Source organism: Camelus bactrianus, chromosome 21, assembly GCF_048773025.1.
Source record: "Camelus bactrianus isolate YW-2024 breed Bactrian camel chromosome 21, ASM4877302v1, whole genome shotgun sequence".
Lineage (NCBI taxonomy): Eukaryota > Metazoa > Chordata > Mammalia > Artiodactyla > Camelidae > Camelus > Camelus bactrianus.
Window position 1 is genome coordinate 523,733 of NC_133559.1, and position 23,731 is coordinate 547,463.

At 65.1% G+C, this 23,731-nt stretch overlaps 2 protein-coding genes across 10 annotated transcripts; one reads left to right on the top strand and one right to left on the bottom strand.

The window, feature by feature from the left end:
- Positions 1-188: 188 nt before the first annotated feature.
- SLC22A31 (solute carrier family 22 member 31) lies at positions 189-5,294 on the top strand. Of its 5 annotated transcripts, XM_074349189.1 has the most exons (9): positions 202-566; positions 1,870-1,973; positions 2,081-2,235; positions 2,507-2,675; positions 2,868-3,013; positions 3,108-3,216; positions 3,350-3,564; positions 3,952-4,063; positions 4,497-4,962. In XM_074349189.1, the coding sequence occupies exons 1-9, from the start codon at positions 264-266 to the stop codon at positions 4,801-4,803; spliced, it is 1,620 nt and encodes a 539-aa protein (XP_074205290.1). In that variant the 5' UTR covers positions 202-263; the 3' UTR covers positions 4,804-4,962. The 5 variants fall into 5 exon arrangements, with proteins under 5 accessions (XP_074205289.1, XP_074205290.1, XP_074205292.1 ...); XM_074349188.1 differs by lacking the exon at positions 3,952-4,063 and having other exon boundaries at positions 189-566; positions 4,497-5,294; XM_074349190.1 differs by lacking the exon at positions 3,952-4,063 and having other exon boundaries at positions 432-566; positions 1,675-1,973; positions 4,497-5,294.
- On the bottom strand, positions 5,166-22,375 carry CDH15 (cadherin 15). Of its 5 annotated transcripts, none has more exons than XM_074349177.1 (14): positions 22,220-22,375; positions 15,047-15,205; positions 14,702-14,857; positions 13,473-13,617; positions 10,967-11,127; positions 10,028-10,156; positions 9,496-9,681; positions 8,277-8,530; positions 7,539-7,681; positions 7,145-7,381; positions 6,640-6,879; positions 6,405-6,541; positions 6,044-6,211; positions 5,166-5,726 (listed from the first exon to the last, which is right to left on the bottom strand). In XM_074349177.1, the coding sequence occupies exons 1-14, from the start codon at positions 22,259-22,261 to the stop codon at positions 5,526-5,528; spliced, it is 2,358 nt and encodes a 785-aa protein (XP_074205278.1). In that variant the 5' UTR covers positions 22,262-22,375; the 3' UTR covers positions 5,166-5,525. The 5 variants fall into 5 exon arrangements, with proteins under 5 accessions (XP_074205278.1, XP_074205276.1, XP_074205279.1 ...); XM_074349175.1 differs by having other exon boundaries at positions 7,145-7,414; XM_074349178.1 differs by lacking the exon at positions 15,047-15,205 and having other exon boundaries at positions 7,145-7,414; positions 22,220-22,361.
- Positions 22,376-23,731: the final 1,356 nt, after the last annotated feature.

The window sequence follows — 23,731 nt, forward strand, 5'->3', positions numbered from 1 at the left end:
ACGCCCTCGAGGCCTCGCCCCGCGCTAGGACGCCTCGCTGACCACGCCCCCGCGGCCGGGTCCCCGCCGCACCTGCCCGGCCGTCTACGGCCCGCCCCCGCCAGCACCAGGCCCCACCTCTACCGGCCCCGCCCCCACCCCGGCCCGCCCCAGGCCCCGCCCCGCAGACCCTGGTCCTCTCGGGCCCCGCCCCTGCCCCGCCCCGCAGGCACGGTCTCTCCCGGGCCCCCGCCGCGCCGGCCGCAAGAGGGCAGAGGCCACGGATGGAGACGGAGGCGCGGGTGCTGCGCGCGGCGGGCGGCTTCGGCCGGGCCCGGTGCCTGCTGGCCGCCGCCTCGTGGCTGCCGTGCGTGGCGCTAAGGCTGGCGCTGGGCTCGGAGCCGCTGCTCACCGCGCTGCCCGCCCACCACTGCCAGCAGGATCCCGCAGGCGACCCGACCCCCTCCCTGCCGCTGAGCTACGCGGAGCCGGCGCCCGGCGCCCGCCCCAACGGCACGCGACCCTGCCCGGGTGGCTGGCATAACGCGCTCCCCGCCGTCGGCCTGCTCGGCAACCCGGTCACTCAGGTCTTCTGCACCTGCCCTCGTTCCCTGCCTCTACCTACCCCCCAACCCCGTCCTCTGCTTCCCTGGTCTGCCTCTCCCTTCCTCCGCCCCATCCCTGCCCCATTCCTCAGTTCCCCCTCCTCTACAACCCCCCACCCCTGCCTTGGTCGACTGGGGCTATTATACTGGGGCTTTCAATGGGGGGTCAGCCCCCTCCTGTCTGAAGGTGCGGCAGGTGCCCTAGTAGGCCTGGCTCCAGGCCTGAAGGCAGAGTCTGGCCTGGAGCTGCCAAGGTGAGTGGGCAGTCTGAGGCAGGGGGAGGAGTTAAGCTGAAGGTTTGAGCAGGTAGGTGCCTAGCAGTCAGCAAGGCCTGGCGTTAACTTCAGCGCCATCACCCTTCTAGCCGCCTGTGGTTTTGGGCTGTGCAGGCGTGGAGACTGGGTTCCCAAGACTGAATTATGAGAGCAACTCAGTCAGTTTCATCTTCAAAGAGCAGGCCTCCCATCTGTGAGGTGTGCAGGCTGGACTAGAGGAGGGGGGTGAAGGGGGTTGAAGGCTGCCCATCCCTGCCTCCCTCCCAGCAGCCTCTGCCCCACAGTCCCACTCCCACCCCAAGAGGAAGGGCCCTGGGTGGAGACTGGGACAGTGTTGCCACATCCCTGCCAGGCCCGTCTGGAGCCCGCTGCGGGCTGGGCCTCCTGCTGCTGCCCACCTGTTTGGTGTGGTGACAGGTCAGCGCCCACCAGCTTTCACAAGCAGTTGGATTTTAAAATAAGAACTCTGATGTAATGTGACCCAAAATGGTATGTTAAACTTGGCGAGAAGGCACAGGAGCCTGGAAGGGTAGGCGGGGAGTTGCAAAGCTGAGGTCAAGGGCCTCTGGCTGGGAAAAGCTAGTGAGCATGGCCCTTAGCTTGTTCTTGGAGTCGCCCTTGAAGTGCCCAGGACAGGGGAGGCGCGGGGGAGGCCTGGGGCCCGGGATCAGGTCAGCGGGGGGCCAGCCATAGTGGGTAGAGTGATGGCTGGAGGAGGGTGGGTGCAGCTCCATCCAGAGAAAGAGGGGGAATCCTGGAAACTCCAGGTCATTACTCCCTGGGGGCTTAGGCATATGTTCCAATTCCATATGAAGACCGCCAGAGTCAGGAGACCACGCTGTGTGACCTTGAGCAAGTCCCGCGCCTCTCTGGGCCTCAGTCTCCTCTTCTCTCCAGGGAGGGATTGGAGCAGGACATCTAGGGACCCCTGCTTCCAGCCTGACATCCTGGGAACTCCAGCAAGGGGGTAGGCATCCTGGCTAGCTGACAGGTGACTGGTGTCCCCTCAGTGGAGCCTCGAGTGTGAGGACGGCTGGACGGGGCCGCTGGGGCCAGTGGAGCACCTCCTCGGCTGGTTGCTGGGCTGTGTCCTCCTGGGCCTGGGCTGTGACCGGTGAGGCGCTGCCCCTGCCCTTCCGCCCTGGCGGCCCTCCCCTAGAGCCCCTCTGGGTCCCCTGAGCGCTCCTCACCCAAATCCACGTGTCCCCTGCTGCACACCAGGTTTGGCCGCCGGCCTGTGTTTGTGGCCTCCCTGGTGCTGGCCACGGGCCTGGGGGCCGGTGAGGTCCTGGCTGCCAGCTTTCCCACCCTGATGGCTCTGCGGCAGCTTCACAGGGGGGCCTTGGCAGGGGCCTCCCTCGCCCTCTATGTGGCCCGTGAGTGCCGGGGGTGCCTGCTGGAGGGGAGGGGGCAGGTGGGTGGCACGGGAGACCTTTCTGGCACTCCAGTTGAGGGCCCTTCTGGAGGAGGTGGGAGGGGCACTCTTTGTTCTGTGAGCTCTATGTTTTGTGCGCGGGCCTGGTGCCAGTGAGGCGGCAGGTTGACCTCAGACATCCAGCTCCTGGGGAGGGCAGCAACTGGCCCCACAGCCCTGGACAGAGAGCCCTCCGGAGAGGCCTCGGCCTTAGGCCACCTATGTCTGCTCAGGGCTGGAGCTGTGTGACCCGCCTCACCGCCTGGCTTTCTCCATGGGGGCCAGCCTCTTCTCTGTGGCGGGCACTCTGCTGCTGCCCGGCCTGGCCCTGCTTGCGCAAGACTGGCGCTTTCTGCAGGGGCTGAGTGCCCTGGTGACGGGAACCCTGCTGCTCTTTTGGGGGTAAGTACGGTGGGAGACGGGTCCACAGCTGCCGTGGACGCCACGTGTGCCGCTGCCCTCTGACCTCCGTGCAGCACCAGGCGTGTGGGACAGGGACACAGAAAACCATGCGATGTGCCTCCCTGTGGGCTGGGAAGAGGGGAAGGGGCCTTGGCCGCTGCTCCCAAGGGCCTCCTCACCCAACCCCCACAGGTCTCCAGCCCTGTTCCCTGAGTCTCCCTGCTGGCTGCTGGCCACAGGGCAGTCAGCCCGAGCCAGGAAGATCTTGTGGCACTTTGCGGAAGCCAGTGGTGTGAACCCCGAGGACAGCTCGGAGGAGGAGAGCTCCCTGGCTACCGGTAATGCACCAGCTGGGAAGAAGGAAGGGGTGCTGGAGGCTGGAGGAAGGTGTTGTCCCCTCATACGCACCCCATTATGTCCCCGGGGCTGCAGAGCTGGACGTGCTGTGTGCAGGGAGCCCCCAGCCCCGGCACCACTGGGTCCTGGAGCTCCGGCACACCCGCGTCGCCTGGAGAAATGGACTCATCCTGGGCTTCAGTTCGTGAGGAGGGGAGGGCCTGAGAGGGCATGGGCGGGCTGAGGAGGGGGAGTGGTCCTTGCCTTCCCTCTGGGGTGAGTCTGGTTCCCATGATCCCTGGCTCTGGCTGGGCCCCTAACTTTGCTGTTCCTCCCAGGCTGATCGGCGGGGGCATCAGAACCAGCTTTCTTCGCAGCCTGACACCAGGGGAGCCCACCTTCTACTGGCCCTACTTCCTAGTGGCCGGCCTGGAGGCAGCAGCCACCATCTTCCTGCTCCTAACGGCTGATCTCTGGGGGCGCCGCCCAGTCCTGCTGCTGGGCACCTTGGTCCTGGGCCTGGCGTCCCTGCTGCTTCTTGCGGGGACCCAGTGTAAGTGTGGGGCCCCACAGGCTGACAGGGCTGTTGGGTTCAGCCGGGGGTCTGCCTGATGGGGGTGTCGTGGGATCAGACCCCTCCTGGGGCCTTGAGAGAGACGCACAGGGCGCGAGGTGCTGAGATGAGACCGCTGTCTCCCGAGTGTGCACCTGGGGAAACTGAGGCCCTGAGATTTAAGGGCTAGAAGCATTCCACAAGAAGGGGCTTACTATAAAGGTCTGGGTCAGGTGGGGCAGCCCACAACTGCTGACCCCCAAGCACAGGGCACAGGTGCAGAGGCAGAGAGACGGGGAGGGCAGGCCCGCAGCATCCCTGAGACACGGAGGAGCGGGGGAGGACCCCTGGAGAGCATCACGTGGGCAGCACTCTCCTCCTCCCCAGACCTTCCCAGCTGGACTGTGCTGTCCCTCTCTGTCCTGGGGCTCCTGGCCTCCCAGGCCGTGTCTGCTCTCAGCAGCCTCTTTTCGGCAGAGGTCTTCCCCACAGTGACCAGGTGAGGGGGCCTAGGGCTGGGGGGTGGGGCCCTGCCCACAAGCCCCACTCCCCAGCTCCCTGTCGTTGGGACTGGAGTTCAGAGGTCTCTTCCTGGGTGTCTCAGGGGACAGTGGTGATGTAAAGGCCCACATGTCAGCAGAGGAGTGGAGGCAGGGGGAGGGGAGAAAGCAGCCCGAGGTGGGTGGTCAGAGGGGAGAGCCCCAGAGAGGGTAGAGCTCCATGGGGAGATCACTTTCCGAGTTTCTAACAAAAAGGACAGAACTTGTTCCAGGGCAGCTCTTCCCTAGACTTTTCGGTTGTTTCCCTGGGGCTCCCACACCTTGGCCCTGCTGAGGGCCACCTCTGGGGCCAGGCCTGCCTGGGGGCACTGGGCACCTGGTGCAAGGCTGTGTCCGCAGCCCTTAGGGCCGCCCCACCGTCCTCTCTTGCAGGGGCGCCGGGCTGGGCCTGGTGCTGGGAGCTGGATTGCTGGGCCAGGCCGCCTCCCCACTGGCCGACGTGCACGGCCGGCAGGGCTTCTTCCTGCAGCACGTGGTCTTCTCGGCCTTTGCCATCCTCGCCCTACTCTGTGTCCTGCTGCTGCCCGAGAGCCGTGGTCGCGCGCTGCCCCAGTCACTGCAGGACGCTGACCGCCTGCGCCGCTCCCCGCTCCTCCGGGGAGGCCCCCTCCAGGACCACCTGCCTCTGCTGCCCGCCTCCCAACCCCAGGCCAGGACACAGCTGGCCCAGGAGGGGTGACCAGGCTGCAGACACACCTCCCCTCAGATGGCCACACACCAGTGCAGGCGGAGGGGGTCTCAGGAGGGAGCGAGAGGCCAGCAGGAAGCGGGCCTGGGTTCCCGGGGGCCCTGGTTCCCCAATTGTGCATGAGGAGGATAAAGGTGACCGTGAACTTGGCATCCTTGCTGGTTCTTGCCTCAGATGGCACCTGTGGCTGGAGGGGGCTTCTGGTGTCCACCTCCCCTCTGGAGACTCACAACCCGGAACCCAGGGCATCTGTAGCTCCCACCCCATTGGGGGCAGCCTGGGGCCAGCCCACAGCTGCAGGCCTGAAGGGACTGAGGTGGACGGAGGCCCTGCTGGTCACCGTGCACGCTGGAGAGACTAGCATGTCTTTAATTCACATTTGCCGGAGGGCTGCTTCCTTCCCTGCAGAGATGAGGTCCACGTGGGTGGGAGGCCGAGCTCCCGGGATGGGAGCCTCTGATACCCCTGGGGGCCACTGACCGGGCAGAGGGGCACTGCCTTCTGGCCACTCCACTCTGGGCTCTGGGTTCTGACCTCCCCTGCGGGAACCAGGCTGACCAAGCCCCTGGGTGGGGCCCAGTGCCCTCTGTCCACCTCCGGGGAGGTCAGCTGGGCCTCTCAGCCATACAGCCAAGTGTGGGGTATCCAGTTGGGTCCTGTGGTCTGCCTTCTGTGTCCAGGGCCCCACCAGAAAGCCCCTCCCCTGTCTGCCCTCACGGGGGCCCATACAAATCAGCCAGCCGGGCGAAGCGCGGGCCCCAGTCCCAGAGGCAGCTGTAGTCCTGATCACCGTCGCCCAGGCTGGACAGGATGGAGCTCAGCGTCCCTGCCTCGGAGCCGTCGCCCTCGTAGTCAAAGATGAGAGCCGTGTCGTAGGGTGGGACACTGGGGTCACTGTCTGCAGCCTCCAGGCCCTGCGGGAAGGCCTCAGGGCTCAGGACCAGCTCATGCCAGCCGCCAGCCAGTGCGCGTGTGTAAGGGGGACAGGGTCCTGCAAAGCAGCCCAGAGCTCGAGGGCAGTGGCTCCTGCCCAAGACGGGGGCATAGAGGGAAGGTTCCCTTCCTCAGGCTAGAAACACTACCCTCCAAGCCCCCTCACCCATGTCCAGCTGCCCACCCTCCTCACCCCTGGTCCAGCCCCAGGGCAGATGCCTGAGTCTGGGTGGGGGTGTGGGGTGTGGTGCCCATGCCCTGCCCTTCCAGCCCCTCACCCCTACCGCAGGGCACCTACCTCGTTGATGAAGTCAGCGATGTCGGAGGGGCTGGTGGGCAGCGTGCGGGCGGCCTGGGGGTGCGCTCTGCCGAATGGGGCATCTCTGCGCAGTGGTGGCCGTCCCAGGGGGGTGCTCAGGGCCACCAGCTCTGCCGGGTGGCGTAGCTGGTCCATGTCATAGGCGTCCTGCGGAGGAACAGCACGCGGGGATTCAGCCACATCTGTCACCAGTTGGCGTTTCGTCCGCGGGCACCTTCCTGGGGCGGCCTGCGAGGAGGCCGCAGGCCATCTGGGGCCCCTCGGGGCTCCCTCCCACCACTCGGTGCCTGTAACCCGCCCTACCCCGCCCCTCACCTTGGTCCCCCTCCCCGCCCCTCACCTGGTCCTCCTCCCCGCCCCCCTGCTCATCATAGTTGAGGATGTTGTCCCGGAGGTCGTCCTGCAGCCCGTGCAGGAGTCCCTTGTCCCACGACTGCTGCCGGGACCGTGTCAGGAGGGCCACCAGCAGGGCGAGCACTGGGCGGAGAGGCACAGGGTGGAGGTCGGCGGTGGGAGTGGGCATAGACCATGGGGGCGGGGCGCGGGGGCGGGGTCTGCAGGCGCGGGGCACTCACAGAGCAGCAGGATGACGCTGGCCAGCACGATGACCAGGGCGCCCAGGCTGAGGCCCGCACCGCCCACCCGCAGCGCTGCGGCCCCTGGCAGGCAGGCGCCGTCTGGACCGCAGCGGCACACGGTCACGTTCAGGGCCTGCTCGCGCTGCTGGGGTGGCTGTCCTGAGTCTCGGAGCAGCAGGCTGAGGCGGTGCAACCCCTCTTGGACCTGGTGCCGCAGCCGCAGGCGTGCGTGGCTAACTGCGGAGGGCACCTGGGTCAGCGCACGGTTGTGGGGGCAGGGGCACTGTGTCCGCTGCTGACCCACCTCGCGAGCCCACTCTGCGCCCCTTGGCAGCCTGAAGGGTGGAGATCCTGAGATGCTGGGCTTGGGTTTCCCATCCACCCACCGAATGTAATGACTGACCCCTGCCTGGCCTGCAGAGGGAGGCAGCGGGACCATGGTATTGAGTGACCTCCGCCCCAGGTTCCAGGCCTCCGACCCCAGGGGTGTAGGGGCGCTCACCATTAACCTGGCTGAGGCTCCAGTTCCGAGCCAGCTCTGGGATCCTGGGGCTCAGCTGGAAGTGGAAGGGGGCCCCGTGGGGGGGCAGGTCCTCATCCATGGCTCCCAGGAGAAGACCAGAGCCCTGGTCAGGTGCGCTGCACAGGCTGCCCCACGGTGGGGACAGCTCAGGGGCGTGGTCATTGACCTCCAGGATCTCAATGGACAGGGTGCCAGTGGCCGTGCTGGGTGGGGAGGCTGCAGGCAGGAGAGGCTGGTGGGCTCCGAGACCTATGGAGCCCCGCCCACCCTGTCAGTCTGTTCAGTGGAGTGCCAGGCTCTCAGTCCCTAGGCAGAAGCAGGGCCCCAGCTGCGGTCAGGGAGCCAGGGAGCCCAGGCTGGGCTTGGTGCTCACCATCGTCTTGGGCCAGGATGATGGCCCTGTACCAGCCGTCCTTGAGGAAGGGCGAAGCGGGGCTGAGCACACGCTGGGTCTGGACCTGGCCGGTGGCCCCGTCCACTTGCAGCCAGTCCTCAGGGTCGTAGTCCTTGGAGTAGCTGTTGGAGAGGAGGGAAGGAGGGCGTGGGGTGGCCCTGGGCCCAGGAGGGACCCCAGAAGTGTGGTCACACGTAGACACACACACACGCCTTTGAGGACAGCCTTAAGCTGGTGTTTCCTTCCCAATCAACAGATTAAGAAACTGAGGCCCAGGAAGGACGGGTGAGCTGCTCAGGGCCCCATGGTCACGGAGCGACAGCCAGCATTCCATGGAGACTGACTCGGACACACAGGGCCGAGGCAGTGGGTAAAACCCAAGGTATTAAAGCCACTCCCATGGGAGCAACAGCTCCCCAGAACGGACAGGGCGAGACACTGAGAGGCTGGCCAACACAGACCGTGGCTATGTCAGTGTGTGCCAGCTGGACCTAGCCCTGCCCTAGGGAGCCAGGTCACGTGAACACACACATGCAGGACAGCACTGAGAGCCCCTGGACCCTCAGTGACCCACACTCATGAGTCCTCCACCCTCCGTCCAGGGCCCCACGGGAACCCTCGGGGCACAGGTCCAGGCTCCCTTAGCGGTGCTCCTGCCATGACCAGGAGATGGAGGCCTGGGACTCAGTTCCCTCTGCTCATGCCTGCGGCCCCTACCTGAGCCTCTGCAGCTGCTGTGTGTCAGGGTCTCGGGCAGAGAAGGTGGCCACGGGGGTTCCTGGCGCTGCGCCCTCAGCCAGGCTGGTCCGCAGCGGGTTCTCCTGGAACACGGGCGCCTCGTTGACGTCCCGCACCTGCACGCTGACCCTGGCCTGGCCCCGCTCGGCCCAGGGGGCAGTGGCCTGCAGGGGCGCCTCATTCTGCACCGCCACTCTGAGGTCATACCGCTCACGACGCTCGTAGTCCAGGGGCTGTGGGGAGGGGCAGAGTGCTCAGGACCCTGGAGTGCCTCGCGTCTGGGACACAGGAGGCAGGCGGGCGCTGGAGAGGCTCCCCTGGTGGTGCTGCCACCCCGGTGCATCCTCTGAGCCCCTATGCCCCTTCTCCTTGTAAACTTTGGAAAAATAAAAGTTAAGCAGGACAGAAAGGCACAAAGAGTCATGCAAAAATGACCAAACACAAGCCCATCACTCAGAATGAGTTTGTTGTGTGGTCAGTTTTATATCACGCGGCCAGGCTGTCCTCCTCAGTGACTCAAGCACACACACATCTAGGTGTTGAGAAGAAGGTATTTGGTAGATGTGGTTAAATTAACCTCTACATCAGCTGACTTTAAATAAAGAAGATTACTTTGGACAGCCTGGGTGGGTTTCATCTGTGGCTGAAAGTCTTTAAGAGCAAAGCTGAGACTTCCCTGAGGAGGAACACTGCCTCCAGGTTCCTGGGTTTCCAGCCTGTCCCAACCCTTCGGCCTCCACACTCGCCCGGCCAGGCTCACAGTGGCTGGCATGAGCCAGGCTCTTGCAATAAAGCTCTTTATGTTTCAAAGCCTAAACCTCCATCTCTCTGTGTGTGAGCGTGTGTGCGCCTGCGTGTGTGTCCACGTGTGCACACGTGTCTCCTGCTGGTTTTGTCTCTGGCTTCAGGTCTGGCCGACATGGTGGGTCTGTAATTGTGCATGGAGATCACACATGTCAGGTGGAAGAGGCTGGAAATAACACACAGGCTCGTGGGGTTGCCCCCTTTCAGCCCTGTTGCCTGTGGCCCGAGCCTGCAGTCCCAGCTCCTGGCCCTCTTGGCTCCATCCCCTTCCTCGGCTCTTCCTGAGGACACAGAGGGTCCAAACAGGGGTCCAAGGGTGTGAGGAGACCCACCTTCCCCAGCTCGGTGGTGGCAGTGAGACCCCGGCTGGGGGCAGGGCGTGCAACCCACTCACCTTCACCACGGACAGCACGCCCTCGTTGGTCTTGGGGTCTGTGCGGATGGTGAACTGCCTGTCAGGGTCGCCCTCCAGGATGGTGAACCTGGCCACCCAATTTGGGGAGCCTGGCAGGTCCCGGTCCTCCACTGCGAGCCGCCCCACGTCCACTGCGCTGACGGCCTCGGTGGCCTCCACAAAGAACTGCGGGGCCAGCGTGTTACCCACGGGGCCCTGGGGGCTCCCACCCTCGGGGAGTCATCCAGGTCCACTGCCCCCGAGGGAGCTCCCTCGGAGGAGCCGTCTCCCCCGAGGGCAGGGCCAGCTGCTCCCTCCCACGTGGGAGAGCTTGGGGAGTCTGTTTCCCGCCCCAAGGGCTGCAGAGGGGCCTCGGGCGGCTTCTCCCCAGGACCCCCAGCTCCTGACTGTTCACAGGCTTGCAAGTGCCCCCCTCGGCTGGCCTCTGACTGCGGCTCCTGCACCATCCCCAGGAGCCCCCAGCTACCCCCCCCCAGGAGCCCCGGGGAAGGGCAGCCCTGAGCGGCGGCACCTCGTCCCTCGTGAACTCTGGCGCGTTGTCATTGACGTCCTCGAGTGTGATGAGGGCTGAGGCGGTGGCGGTGAGGCCCTCTCCAGACATGTCTGCCACCTGCAGGGTCAGATTGTACACGGCGACCACCTGGGGGCACAGTGACAGGGGTAAGGAGACCCCAGGGGAGCACGGGGCCAGGGCTGGTTGGCAGGCCAGGCTGGCCACCCGCAAGCTCAGCCCTGGCGGGGAGCCCTTGGCGTCAAGGCCCCAGGTGGCTCCAAGCACCTGCCCTGCTCCCAAAGTCTGGGACAAAACACGCTACCTGGTCTCTTGGGGTCGGCCAGAGTCAACAACTGTTGACCCCAGACTCTGCCCTGGCCCATGCGGGGGCAAAAGGTCAATTGCCAAGTCGGGTAAGCACTTACAGGGCGCCTTCTGCATGTGGGATGCTGGGTCCCTGCCTGGGAAGCCGGTGCAGTGGCAGAGGGAGGGGACAAATGCCACCTAACACAGCCAGTGACCAGACGGAGCGCACGGGTGGCCATGGGGAAACCAAGGAGGGCTTCCCAGAGGAGCTGAAGCCACACAGAAGGCCAGCAGTGAGGGCTACAGGGGCCCCACAGAGGAAGAGCAGGCAGGGACGGCCAGACAGCAGCTCTTCTCCACAGGTCCAAGAGGTGAGGGCCCCACCCCAGGCCAGGGACCCAACTGCGTTGCAGGCAACGGGGTGGGAGAGGTTTTTGGCAGAAAACACACCGAGGGCCCCTCACACCATCTTGGATCCAACCACACAACCGACGGGGGAGGGGCCTGCCTTTGGGGGAGGCAGGGGTGTCTCAAGCTGGGTCTGCCTGGAGCCCAGGGCCATGGGATCGGGCCCCCTCCCCGCCGTGGGCCTGCCTGGTGGACACCGGCTGCCCTGCCCCAGCTATCAGGGCAGAGCCGCGGGGGCCTCACCTCGCGGTCCAGGCCCACTTGCACGGTGCGGATCTCCCCCGTGTAGGGGTCAATGCTGAAGAGCTGGGGGCCACCCTGCTCCAGGATGGAGAACCGCAGGGCTGCGTTGTCGGTCTCTGGGTCATCCGCGTCCGTGGCCTCAGCTCTGGTCACGTAGGTGCCTGGGAAGGGTGCGGATGTGTGCGGCAACGCCCATGGGTGCCAACCCCCAACTCCAGGGCACGTGGCCCACTGGTGCCAGGCCCAGGACCCCATCCAGACTGTGCTGACGCGAATGTCTGAGTGTCCAGACTCGTGCTGCTTGTGGGAACGGAAGCGGGGTGTGCGACACACACGCTGACACGGCCTCCCACCAGACACCCAGACGGCCCGATGGGGCCGAGAGCCTGCTGGGGGACCTGGGGCTGCCCTGAACCCCAGCCCCTGGGGAGACAGGGTGGGCGGCCCTCAGCCCCACCTGCAGAGACACACAGCACCCAGGGTCGCACCTGTGCCCTGGGGTAATGGGGCGCCAAATCTCAGAACCCGTGCCCACACCTGGTTCCCTCCTGCTGCGATTCAGGCCTGGCACCCCTAGCTCAGGTTACTAAAGTTAACCCAGTGAGGTGGACTGGCCTCGGGCCACCTGGGGAGCAGCCCCGGTAGCTGGGCGCCCTTACCTGTGGCTGGGCTCATCCCAGCCCTCCCGGGCCCCCCGGAGTGTCCCACTGGGGTCTGATAATTGGCAGAAAATCAAGTCGCCAGCCCAGCCTGAGAAGCTACCAACCAGGTGACTCCTGGCACAATACTGGACCCCAGGGGAAAGCCAAGAAGAACTCTCTGAACAGGCACTTTTCCCAGGGTGCGGGTGAGCATTCCGGAAGCACATCACACGTACTCCATGAATGAGCAACTGAGCAAACTCCTGGGGTGAGGGAGCCGGGCCCTCACTACCAGAGAGGGGGCACCCCAGCTCGGGTCTAGGGGTCTGCCTGGATTTGGGAGGAGCCATTGGTCCTCCGGAGGGTCCACGCCGCAGGTGGAGACGGGACTACTGAGCAGGTGGGACAGGGGAGGGGTTTGCCTTTGGGGGAGGAGCAGGGACCCCCAGAGGCTTGGGGCACAGGAACCACCCACGACCGAGACCTCCCGCCCCCACGTACCCCGGGAGCCCCAGCACATGCGGGGCAAGGGTAGTGGCCCTGGGAGGGGCCCCTGGGAGCTGCACGAAAGCAGCGGCCCAACCACCCACGAGATGGTCCAGCCTCCCAACAGCGGGCCACCCCACACTCCCGGCAGCCAGTCTCCACCCAGCCCGTCCTGTTCTCTTACACACAGAAGAGAGAGAAAAAGGAATAACCCACCCTCAGCCACCAAACGGCCAGCAGAACCAGACCTACAGCCAGCCAGACGCCGGGGCTTCCACCCAGCAGAACTGAAAACACTGTGCTCAGTGTGTCGGGGCTGTAAAGGAGGAGGTGGGCAATATGCAGAAGAGAGGTGGGGACTGGACAGAGGCAGGACCTCCTCTGCTGCAAAGGCCTTACTGGGCGAGGGAAACCGAGCAAGGTCTTAGATGAGGCGCTACTATGTGTCAACGCTGACTTCCTGGCTCCGATGGTTACACGGAGTCACTTCAGTGTGTGCAACCCCCGCCGTCCAGAGAAGAAGGTGGGGGGAAAAGGAAAATGGTTAACGTGAACGGGATAAACATCGTATCTCTGTGAAAGGTGTACAGGGATTTTTGCCAACTTTTCTGTGAGTCTGAAATTACGTCAAGATAAAAAAATTAAAAGTAAAAAGTATTGTCATTTTGAGTCTTAAAAAAAACAAAAATAGGATGAAATAAAATTAACACGTATGGCCAAGGAGAGGCAAGTCTCTGCGGCACAAGACTGTGAGATTTGACCAGGACCCCTGGGACCAGGGTGGGGAGGGGGCAGAGGGTCCCTGTCTGGAATGAGTATGTCTGCCTGGAACAGAGTCAGGCAAGCGAGACTGTCTTGTGATGATTCCTAAGGCACAGAAGGTTTTGAGCTTTTTGTAATCGAAATGTAGAATTGAGCACAGAGAGGGAGCGTCTGGCGATGGGTACGGGGTCTCCTTCTGGGGGATGAAGATGGTTTTTAGAGGGAGGTGTTGGTGCACAACACTGTGAATGTGCTGAAGTTCATCTTAAAATGGTTAACTGTATGTTAAATAAATTACACCTCAATTTAGAAGGAGGAGAAGAGGGGGAAGGAAGAAAGGGGAGGAGGGGATTCACCATCCACAAATCCTCTCTGCATTCTGGAAGATGTGGGGGGGGGGGTGAGATTTGTATTGAAAGGGGAAGTGACCTGAGTCAAATTCCCTCGGTCCTGGAGGCTGTTTACCCATTTTCAGACTCTCTGATGGACCTAGGGATGGGCCTGGGAAGTTCTTGCTGGAGGGAAATGCTGGACCTCTGACCTACCAAGTGCACGTCTGCAGAAGCTCCCTCCCCCGCCAGGATCCAGGGGGTGCGGGGACCGGGCTCCCACCTCACCTGGGGCAGCGCCCTCCAGCACGTGGCCAGTGAACACCTCCTGCCGGAAGACCGGTCTGTTGTCGTTCTGGTCCACAACCACAATCTCCAGGTCTGTGGGCTCCTCCAGGGTGGACCCTCCCAGGTCCAGAGCAAAGGCCCTGAGCTGGTCAAGCAGAGAACAAGGGCTGCACTGTGGCCCCAGTTTTCGGTAGCTCACACAAGGGCAAAAGGGACAGGGAGCAGGGAATCTGTGTCCTGCTGGAAACACTGACTGGAACATGTGAGGAGCTGCATAGGGTGGGGAAAGTGCTGAGCAGACACAGCCCCCCCCACCAAGAGGCACCTGCTTCCTCCTAGCAGGCAGGGCGGCCACCACACTTCCTCTCTTGCTGTGGCCACCAGGGAGCTCACAGCTACATTTCAAGTGCGAGTGAATCATGCTCTCCCTAGTGCTCAGGTCTTGCTCCCTTTTTCTGTATCCGCTTTTGGCTCCTCTTGAAGTGTATTTTATTTCTCTGTACATGTGAAATGTTAAATGAAACCCCCTCTCATCCCTCTGAAGAATGGGTATGACACCCTTTCCTGGGAAGACACGCTAACTCTCTGCGTAAGGGAACCAAGAGCTGGTTCCTAGAGTCTGAGGAAGATTTAGAGCGGATCGAAAGACAAGGCTGAAGCCCCCTCCCTGGGCAGGTTCAAAACATTTTAGGGGGGGCCCCTCTGTGGGGACTCAGGTGAGCTTCGGGCTCCCTTCCTTGGCCTCCTGCTCACCCAGCTCTTACTGCCCTCCCTGCTACCCCTCTCCCTGGCCCCACAATCCCAAGCCCTCCAACCGCAGGCCCCAGGCTGCCTCCCTGCGTCCCACCTGGACAGTCACGGGCAGCTGCTGCTGGGATTGGGGCCAACACCGTGGGACCCTTCAGCACCACCCCCACCAAGCGCAGCAGGCTCAGGGGAGCACAGGCTGTGGCTGAAGGGAGCTCCACCTGCATCCAGCGGTGCTTTCCTGGGAGGGCTGACGCCCACCCCTGCTGGCTGCCCAACCAGGGCGGCTCTTCTGCCAGATGGTCATATGACCCTGAACACCCGCCTCCCAAATCCTGCCACCCCCCAGGGAAGGACACTGGGTCTCACTGGAGGAGCATGTGGCCACCGGCCCCCAGGGGAACGGGAGTCAGGTAGGGGAGGGGAGGGGAGAGGCCAGAGGGAGGGGAGGGGAGGGGAGGGGAGGGGAGGGGAGGGCCCACCCGGAAGCGGTCTGTCTTCTCCCGGTCCAGCACGGCGTTCAGGGACACCTTCCCTGTGAACTTGTCTATGGAGAAGACGCCCCGGGGCTCCTCGTCCACGCCAGGCCCCTGGATGCTGTAGATGACACTGCCCGGCTGCTGCTTGTCCGACTTGATCTGTGGGGCAGGACACGGGCTGGGTTCGCGCCCTCTCCGCAGCCCTTGCCCCTGGGCCAGCTGGGATGGGGTCACTCCGCCTGTGGCCCCAAGGGTGTCCTGTCCTAAAGCTCACACCTTCTGGGCCACCAGGGACGCTCCAGGCTCTGCTCTGCCAGGGGCCGCCCCGCCCCGCCCACGGCCCCTCACCTGCACCAGGGGGAAGGGCAGGCGCTTGTGGTTCTCGGACACGCTGATGGGAGGGATGACCCAGGCTCTGCGCACGCGGCCCAGTGTGGGGGCTCGGCGCCAGGGGTACAGGGTGCGGGGCCTGCCCAGCCCGGGGACCCCCAGTGACTGGCACAAGCTCTGCAAGAAAGACAAGCTGCCATCAGCCAGCGCAGCGCGGGCCCAGAGCGCCCCTCCCCCGCCCCGTCCCGCCCCCGAGAGCCTGGGGCTGGGAGAGGCGGCCTGCGATGGCGGGGGGGGGGGGGGGGGGGGGGGGGGGGGAGGTTGGTGAGTGAGGCAGCTGCTGGGAACAACAGCTGGGCACCCCCATCCCCGCCCTGACCCTTCGTGGGTGGAGTGTGGATAATGGGGTAGGGGCAGGCAAAAGAGGCGGGTGCTCTGGGGACCCTCCCTCCTCCCACAGGGCTGATCTCCAGCGGCGGGGCCGGGGTGGGGGGGGCGACACATGGCCACCCCAGCTCTCCTCAGGGACTGAATTCTTGAGGGTTGGTAGAGGTCAACTGGGCCAATGCTTTTGTCTGAAGAGGCGCAGAGAACGGAGGAGCAGCCGTCCACACTGCAGGCCTCCTGGGCCAGGCGGGGGAGTTCACCGGGCCCATGGAGGGTGAGCTGGGACCAGGGCAGCTGCCCCAGGGGCTGGGTGGGGCAGGTGGGCTGCAGTCTTGAAGCTGACAGGCAGAGGAGGTCGGAAGGAAGGGGCAGCATGGAGTGTTCTGGACGGTCAGCAGCCACCCCGGGCCCCGGGAGCCATGCCCGCCCCAGCCCGGGCTGTCCCGCAACTGAGGAACCAGGTGCAACCCCGACACTGTGGCTCCTGGAACCTGGGGCCCTCGGGCACCTCCTCCCTCCAGCCCCACGTGCCCTGGGGACAAGGTTGCCCCATGTGCAGTGCCCTCTAAAGTCCAACACTGGGGCCTGTGGGCTGCAGAGGTGCAATGGAGGGCGTGGCAGCCCTGCTCCCCAAATCTCCCGTGGTGGGCAGGGACATGCAGACACACCCCAGGCCCCCCGTCACCACCCACTGAGCTCTGGACTCAGAACCAGGACCAGGAAGCAGCGTGGGTGCAGTAGGAGGCAGGGCACCTGTGGTGCTGAAACTCTCCCCAGACCCACCGTCAGCTGGGCTCCCCCACTGCAAAATGGGGAAACTGAGGCTCAGAGAAGGAACCCACCTGCCAAACCGAGGGCAGGGCTGGGAGCACCCCAACAAACACCCAGAGATTCCCGGGATGGCCCTGGTTTAAGTACGCGGTCTCTGTAGCCGGTTCCTGGGTTGGGCAGTGGCTGGCCCAAGTGTGGGCTCAGGCCCTATGGTGGCTGGGCACGTACTGGGGGCCCTCTATGCTCCCCAAGTCACGAGAAGGGCTGAGGTTGGTGCAGCTCTCAGGGAGAGGGGCACAGAGCCTGGCTGTCGGGGCAGGGAGCAGGCAGAGGGCACTGCTGGGACCTGGCTGGTTTGGCTACAGGAGAAGGTGGGTGACGCACCCTCCTGGCGAGCAGGACCCCACTGCCTGCGTGTGCAGCTGCCCCTGCCCTGCCCACCCCACCCCCCAACCCCTCTCCCTATCCGCCACCCAAGGCAGAGGAGACATGCTGCCCAGAACCTCTCCTGGCCCCCTGGGCTCCAGGATCGGCCCTGGGAGCTGTGTGCCCCCACCCAGCCCCCTGCCGGCTCTTCCCCTCCTCGACCCCTCCACCCGCCCCCCAGCCACTTGATCCTGCCACCGGCTCAGCTTTCACTGCCACTCCATGCAGTCGCAGTCCATGGAGAGGCCAAGCCTGGCGCGGGGTCGCTGGTGGCCTCAGAGAAGGAGGAAGTGGTGCCTAGTGAATGGGGGCTGCTTGTGGGGGGGAAGGGGAGAGAGGAGACGCTGTTCTGGGCAACCTCTTCCCTGCACCCTCCTCCACAGCCTGGGTGTTCTCTGTGCTCAGGGCCGGCCATGTGGGGCCTCGGACACTTTGCAGTAACACCTAAACGAAAGCCGGCCTCCCCTGGTGGCCCCAGACCACCTCCCCAGTCCTTCGTCCTGCCACCTCCCCTGCTATGCCCGGGGCCTGGGGTCCAGGTAGTAGAAAGCCTGGTTTGGAGAAAGGATGTGGTGGTTCCCCAGGCCCCAAACCTCCGCACAGCCCGACAGATGGCAACGCCCACCTCCAAGCCTGCCTAGGCAGCTGGCGTCCCACCAGGAACCCCAGCACAGCACTTCCAGGTCAGCGTGGAGGCCCCGCCAAGCTGGGACATGCCTGACTGTCACAGCGCTCGTGCAGACAGCATCTGTCTCCTGGGCATCGTGGGGCAGCCCTGAACTTGGCATTCTCCCCTGCCATCTCTGCCCCGGCCCCCTGCCCAGCCCCTCTCGGCCCTCACAGCCCCCAGAGAGCAGCAGAGCAGGGGGCGCAGGCCAGCCATGGCCAAACCCCATCGTAGGGGGAGCACCTCTGTGACCCTCAGTGACAACACCCTGACCTCGGTGGGGGTGGTGGGGCTGGGCCTGGGGAGGGGTGGAGGACAGTCTGTAGATGCCCCTTAACCTCAGGCTCTGGGAGGGACACAAGGGACACACTGCTTTGCCCACCTCTGGGCCGGCCCCTACGCCCCTGCAGCCCACCAGAGCCCTGGCTGCCCCCTCCCTGCCAGCGGCCTTGGCTGACACTCCAGGACGCCCACCAGCTTGGCACAGGGCCATGTGGCAGAGGCAGAGCCTGGGAGTCCCAGGTCCCAGACTCTCTGCAGCCCGAGTTCACAGGGTCAGCAGAAGCCACAGAGCCTTGGCAGGGGCCCCTTGCCCAGATCAGAGGCTGCAGTGGGTGGGGAGGCTGGGCTGGGTGGCTGCCAACTTCCGGCTCGTGGGGACAATCCTTTTTGTCCTCTGTCCTCCCACTACCCCCCTCCCAGAAGACGTGGGTGGCTGGGGGTGCCTGGGAGCTGCCTGGAAATCTCAGGACACTGGGTGCCACGTGGACAAAGCCAGCTCGCAGACCCCAGCTCGCGGGCAGAAACATGAAGGCTGCCTGAGCCGACAAGAGCTCACAGGCGCGATCCGCCCTCCCTGTCCGCCCTCTTTGGGCAGAACCAGCGGGTCACAGTCCCATGTCCCTCCCTGTCCGCCCTCCTTGGGCAGAACCAGCGGGTCACGGTCCCATGTCCCTCCCTGTCCGCCCTCCTTGGGCAGAACCAGCGGGTCACGGTCCCATGTCCCTCCCTGTCCGCCCTCCTTGGGCAGAACCAGCGGGTCACGGTCCCATGTCCCTCCCTGTCCGCCCTCCTTGGGCAGAACCAGCGGGTCACGGTCCCATGGCCCTCCCTGTCCGCCCTCCTTGGGCAGAACCAGCGGGTCACGGTCCCATGTCCCTCCCTGTCCGCCCTCCTTGGGCAGAACCAGCGGGTCACGGTCCCATGGCCCTCCCTGTCCGCCCTCCTTGGGCAGAACCAGCGGGTCACGGTCCCATGGCCCTCCTCGCGTGCTCGGCGGCACCCTCACACTCACCCTTGGCCCTGCTCTCAGCCAAGAGCCTGAGGGCCTGAGGGCCCCCAGCCCCGGCCCCCCGCCCCACAGCTGCCGAGTCAGACAGCTCCGCCCTCATGTGGGGCGCGTGGGGCCAGGCTGCGCGGTGAGCACCTCACAGACCCACCACAGGGCAGGGACGGCGTCTCCCGCCCCGGACCCTGGCTGCCAAGGGCCAGGTCTGACCCTGAGCAGCTGGCCGCCTCCTCTCCTCCCACAAGGCCTCCTTCTGGAGGCCTCTCCGACCTCAGGGAAGTTCTGATCTCCTTGGCTCTGTGATCTCACCTCCTCCCTGTTTGAGGGGCAGAGCGACAGGCCCAGGCTTTCAAATTTGACTCATCAGAAGAATCAACCAGGGTCGGCAAACAGGGAGGCCACAAGCTTACCCCAGCCCTACTAACACAGAACTCCCAGGCGACCCCAGAACCCCCAAGAGGGACACCAGGCAGGCACAGGGCTCACAGTGGGGTTTCAGTGCTACAGAGCCCTGACCTCACTCACACCCCACAGGGAGGTCACCCCACCTTCGGAGGCTCTGCATGGGGGATGGCACCGGGGCCCGTGGTGGGCGCATCCCTACACCCACTCTGTTCAGAAGTGATGGAGAGGAAGTCCCTGAACCCTGGAGAGGCCTGCCAGCTACCCCTTCCCTCTGCAGGGGTCCGTCCTGCCTGGGGGCCTGGGGGCAGCCCACAGGGCTCTCTGCTTCTCTGCATGAGCCCAGGGTGGGACCAGAACAAAGAATTGTAAGGCAGGGCCTGTCTCCCTGGAGCCTGGGAGGAAGGCTGGATGCCCACCTGTCCTGGGTAGGGATGCTGGTGGCCAGGGAGGCCAGGTGGGAAGGGACTTCTGTCTCCTGTGGCCCTGTGAATGGTGGGCAGGGGACCCACATGCGTCCCGGGTGCCTAAAGGGTGAGGGAGCAACTTCTACGACCCTGCTGGGCGCAACAGGGCACACGTTGTGTAACGTGGAGGCTGCAGGGGCTCAGGGAAGGGGTTTTGGGGCCCTGGTGAGCCACGTGGCCTCTGGGAGGTAGACGGGCCACAGCCACACTCCTGGGGGCTTTACAAGGTGCGAAGACCCCTGGGGCAATGTGGGAAAGTACCCGGAACTGGACGGCCCCACAGCAGACGTGCCTGGTCTCCTCCAGAACAGGCACGGGAATTAGCCCGCGTTAGTGTGACAGCAACCGGGGCGGCGGAGCAGAGCCGGATCCTGGACTGCTGTCCAAGGCGAGCAGGGCAGCAGGGAGCACGGTGGTCGCCCAGTGGGCGGGCAGGGGTGCGGCCAGAGCACACAGCAATCCCTCTGCCTCACCATCCTCGCCCCTCCTCTGAAGCTTGCGACAGCTGGAAGGGGCTCCAGGGAGCTGCAGTCGGACAGCTGGGCCCATTCCTGGCATGCCTGATGCCCGCCAGGCCATCCAGGAACGGGGTGGCCTGGATTCCAGCTTGGGGCGGGGGAAGGGGCTCTGGCCTGGGAAGCTGTGGGAGGTCAGGCCAGGGTCTTTGCCCACAGTGCACTTCAGCCTCTCCCCTGGTTCGAGCAGACCCCACCCACGTTCCAGCAGGCTCCAGGCCTCCCTCCTGCTTCCCAGAATCTGAGAAACCCAAGCCTGGAAGCAGTGTTGGAGGGACGTCCATGCACACAAATGTGAGTTCAGCCATGTGGCTGACCGGAGCCGGGTGCAGGCTCGGAGCCCCTGGCAGTGGACCTGGCCCCCTCATCTCTGCCCCTACCCTCCACCACCTGCAGTGGGTGAGGTCCCAATGTAGGCCCAGCTCCCATGGGGGAGGGCCGCCGACCAAGGCCAGGTCTGAAAAGACACACTCTTAGCTCCCTGGCTGAGATTTTAGGGGACACAGGCAGGGGCGGGGTGAGGCTCGTCCAGGACCACCAAGCAGGCGATGGGTCTGTGTGGGGTCTGGTCAGCAAGCCCCCCCCAGGGGCCCCCTTGACACCTGGGCCGGCCTGCCTTGGAAGCCCCCTGACGGGGAGGAAGGAGTGTCCACGAGGCAGCCGCAGGGCCTGTGTGGCTGGACAGGAGGGACGGGGTGTGAAAGCTGAGCTGGGTGGGGGAGGGCTGGGCAAGGTCCGTGTATTTCGGTGGTGGCCGGTGAACATGAGGCCAGGCCTGTCGGCTGGTCCCCTGCACACTCCAGCTGTCTGGGAGGGGTGCATTCTGCCACAGCCCTGGGGGGGGGGGCGCAGAGGAATCTGAGAGGGATCTACTCCCCTCCCCAGCGGAGACCCCATGGGGCCTGGCGAAGGCATGACATCCCCAGACGCAGCGGTGGGGTCTGCAGGAACACGGTGCCCGGTACATGGGCAGGGGCTGGGAGTGCTGCTCCTGGAGCAAGTTGGGAGGGGGCACTGGAGTGTGTAGGGGCCTCTGGGCCCTGCAGGGGTGGCTAGAGGACCCACTGCACAGGGTGGCCCCCCAGCAGAGGGCTGAGAATACAGCTCATGGGCAGCCAGCTATGCTGGGCTGAGGGTGGCTACGGCCTTGCTGAGCCAGCTGGTCGAGGCGGTGGGGAGCAGCAGGCGCTGTCTCTGTGGGGGCAGTGAAAGGGCCAAAGGCAGGGAGAAGGTGGCCCGAGCTGTGGGGCTGGGGGCCCCAAGGGGCCAGCCGCTGGCAGGTCTGGCTGGAGAGCAGCCAGTCAGCTGCCAGGGGCTGAACCCTGGGCTGGAGAACCAGAGCTGGGGGTCTGGGAATTAGGGGGCTCTGCTGGGAAGCCCAGCGCTCCTTGCCAGCATCCAGCACTGCCTGACGGGTCTGGAACTGTTAGCAGCAGCCAACGCTAAGCCCTGTGCTCACTGCCTGTCGAGTCTAAGAGGCTGGAGACCATCCGTTACGCACAACCTAGAGGCCCTGGCCTGTGACCCTGGCTCAGCTGGGTCCCCCGAGGGCCATGCGCCCCACTCCTGGGCCCAGCCAGCGCCTGCCCAGCTGCCTGGGGTAAGAGGGCAGGTGGCCCTAGCCCCGGGGCGCCCATGTGGAAAGCTGGGCGCCCTGTGCTTCCTTGCTCCCGTCCGGACCCCTCGCTGCAGAGACCAGGGGGGGCCCGGGGGCTGTGGACCAGCAGGCAGTGTGGAGGGTGGCAGCTGTGTGCTGGCATGGGGCTCCCCGGGGAGCAGGACACTCCCGAGGGAGAGTGGGTTCCTGGAGGGCAGAGCCTGCAGCTGCCCCTGCTGGTGGGACACATGGGGGCTCTGACCCCACCCAAGACTAAGGAGGGTCACCCACCAGCTCGTGGGGGAGTCTCGACGGAATCTAGCCTCCTGGCTTTTCCAGCTGGGGGTGCTCCTGCTGCCCCTCTGCCCTCCCACGAGACTGAATGCCCCCAGACTCCAGCAGGGCTGAGGGGCGCACCTCCGGAGTGAGAACCGGCCTTCCAGGCGCCCTCCTGGCGGCCCCCCAACTTGGCTCCCTGTCCCGTCCAGCAGAGGCGGTTACACTCATCCCTAGAGCTCGCCCCTGGGACACATCACCCTGGACAGTCCCCGGGCCCCTCAGCTCACCAGCACCCCGACAGGCCAGTGGTCCCGGAGGCCACGGCGCCCCGCTCTTAAGACTCCGTGCGTCCGTGCAAGGGGCGACGAACCCCGCGCGGCGCCGTTCCTTACCTGGGCCAGGAGCCCGAGGGCGAGGAGGAACGCGGCGTCCATGGGCCGGTGGCGCGCGGCAGGCCGAGTGTCCGGCCGGCGGGAGCTGCGCCTCCTGCTCTCCTGCTCGGACGGGACTCAGCTGAGCGACAGCACAAGTGCGGGGGGCGGGCGGGGCCGAGTGAGTGACAGCACGTGTGTGGGGCGGGGCCGGGCCCGGGGCTGAGTGACAGCACGAGTGCGGGGTGGGGCTGGGCGGGGCCTGGGGCTGAGTGACAGCACGCGTCGGAAGCGGAGGGGTGAGGGGTTCAGGCAGTGTCCTAGGCCTGATGCCAGGTCAAGTAGTGGAGCAGAAGGACGCCTGTCAGAAAGGCAGCGGTGCGTGTGGGCTGGGCTGGGGACCAGGGTGGATTCCCTCTTTCATTCTGAGCGCACCAGGCAAGCTCCTGCCTCAGGGCCTTTGCACTGGCGATATCCTTGACTGCTCCTGTTCCCTAGAGCGTCCCACCCCCACCCCCACTCGCCGCAGGTTCACATTTGCTGTGTTTACTCTGTCGAGATGGAGCCCCCAAGACTGATTGTCCTTACTGACCCCCTGGGCTAGCACAATGGAAGGACAGGAGCAGACCTGGGCCCAAGCCCATCCCTGCCCGCCTGCCCAGAAGCCCCTCCTTCCTCCCCGGGTTGGCAGTCACTTGGTTAGTGACTACTTGGTACAGGGTGGAGACTCAAGCCCCTGCACTCCTGGTGCACCTGGGGAGGGAGGGGAGGGAAGAGGGGGCCCTGCATACCCACATGCTTTCTTCAGGACAGGGAGTGGGGAGTGTCCTGTCCTGCAGCCTGTCTTGTCTGTTGCAGGAGCAGGCACAGGGCCTCTGCTCTCCTGTCCAGATTGCAGGGCAGCCGAGCAGGTGCGGCACCATCTGTGCCCTTGGCCTGCTTGGAAGGAGGCCAGGCTGGGGAGGGGGGCAGTGGCTGTGTCCCTAGCACTTACTGCTCCAAGTCTGCAGGCTCTGAGGTCCTAAGGCTGAGCAGTCCCTGAGACCACGTCCTGCTTCTGGGGCAGGAACCCCAAACCCAGGTGGAGAAGCCGCTGAACGCTTTGGGTTTCTGCCCGCGGTTCTGGTGCAGCGGGTGAGGTGGAAAGGGCGGATGGCCGAGCGCCTGAGTCCCTCTGGCTGACCTCAGGCAGTGCTCTCCTCCGGTGAGTCCATCCCTCCTCCGCCTTGCTCTCCGCCATCTGTCTCTTGCTCAACCTCCTGCGTGTGGGGGTCTCCAAGTGGGAGGATAAGCTGGTCAGGCCATGGGGGAGCCCCAAGTGCAGGGAGGGGCCGCTGAGGAAGAGGTGTGGCCCCCAAGTTGATGAGGACCCCCCACGGGCCAGGGCAACCCCAGGGTGGGGACACAGGCCTGCGGTCCAGTCCTAGCTCTGGCCCTGCGCAGACCTTGGTTTCCTCTTGTGTCCGAGAAACAGAGGGATGGATTCCATGAGCCCTGAGGCCCTGTCTGGCGCTGGTCCACCCCAGGCTGCGA

Excerpts from the sequence above, each read along its gene's own strand:
- SLC22A31 (XM_074349188.1), top strand. The coding sequence starts at position 264 with ATGGAGACGGAGGCGCGGGTGCTGCGCGCGGCGGGCGGCTTCGGCCGG. Across the intron at positions 1,974-2,080 it reads CTGGGCCTGGGCTGTGACCG|GTTTGGCCGCCGGCCTGTGT; the intron begins GTGAGGCGCTGC and ends GCTGCACACCAG. Across the intron at positions 2,676-2,867 it reads ACCCTGCTGCTCTTTTGGGG|GTCTCCAGCCCTGTTCCCTG; the intron begins GTAAGTACGGTG and ends CAACCCCCACAG.
- CDH15 (XM_074349174.1), bottom strand. The coding sequence starts at position 13,977 with ATGTACAGAGAAATAAAATACACTTCAAGAGGAGCCAAAAGCGGATAC. Across the intron at positions 11,128-13,472 it reads GCTGGAGGGCGCTGCCCCAG|GCACCTACGTGACCAGAGCT; the intron begins GTGAGGTGGGAG and ends CACCCTTCCCAG. Across the intron at positions 9,682-10,027 it reads CAGAGTTCACGAGGGACGAG|TTCTTTGTGGAGGCCACCGA; the intron begins GTGCCGCCGCTC and ends CTGGCCCCGCAG.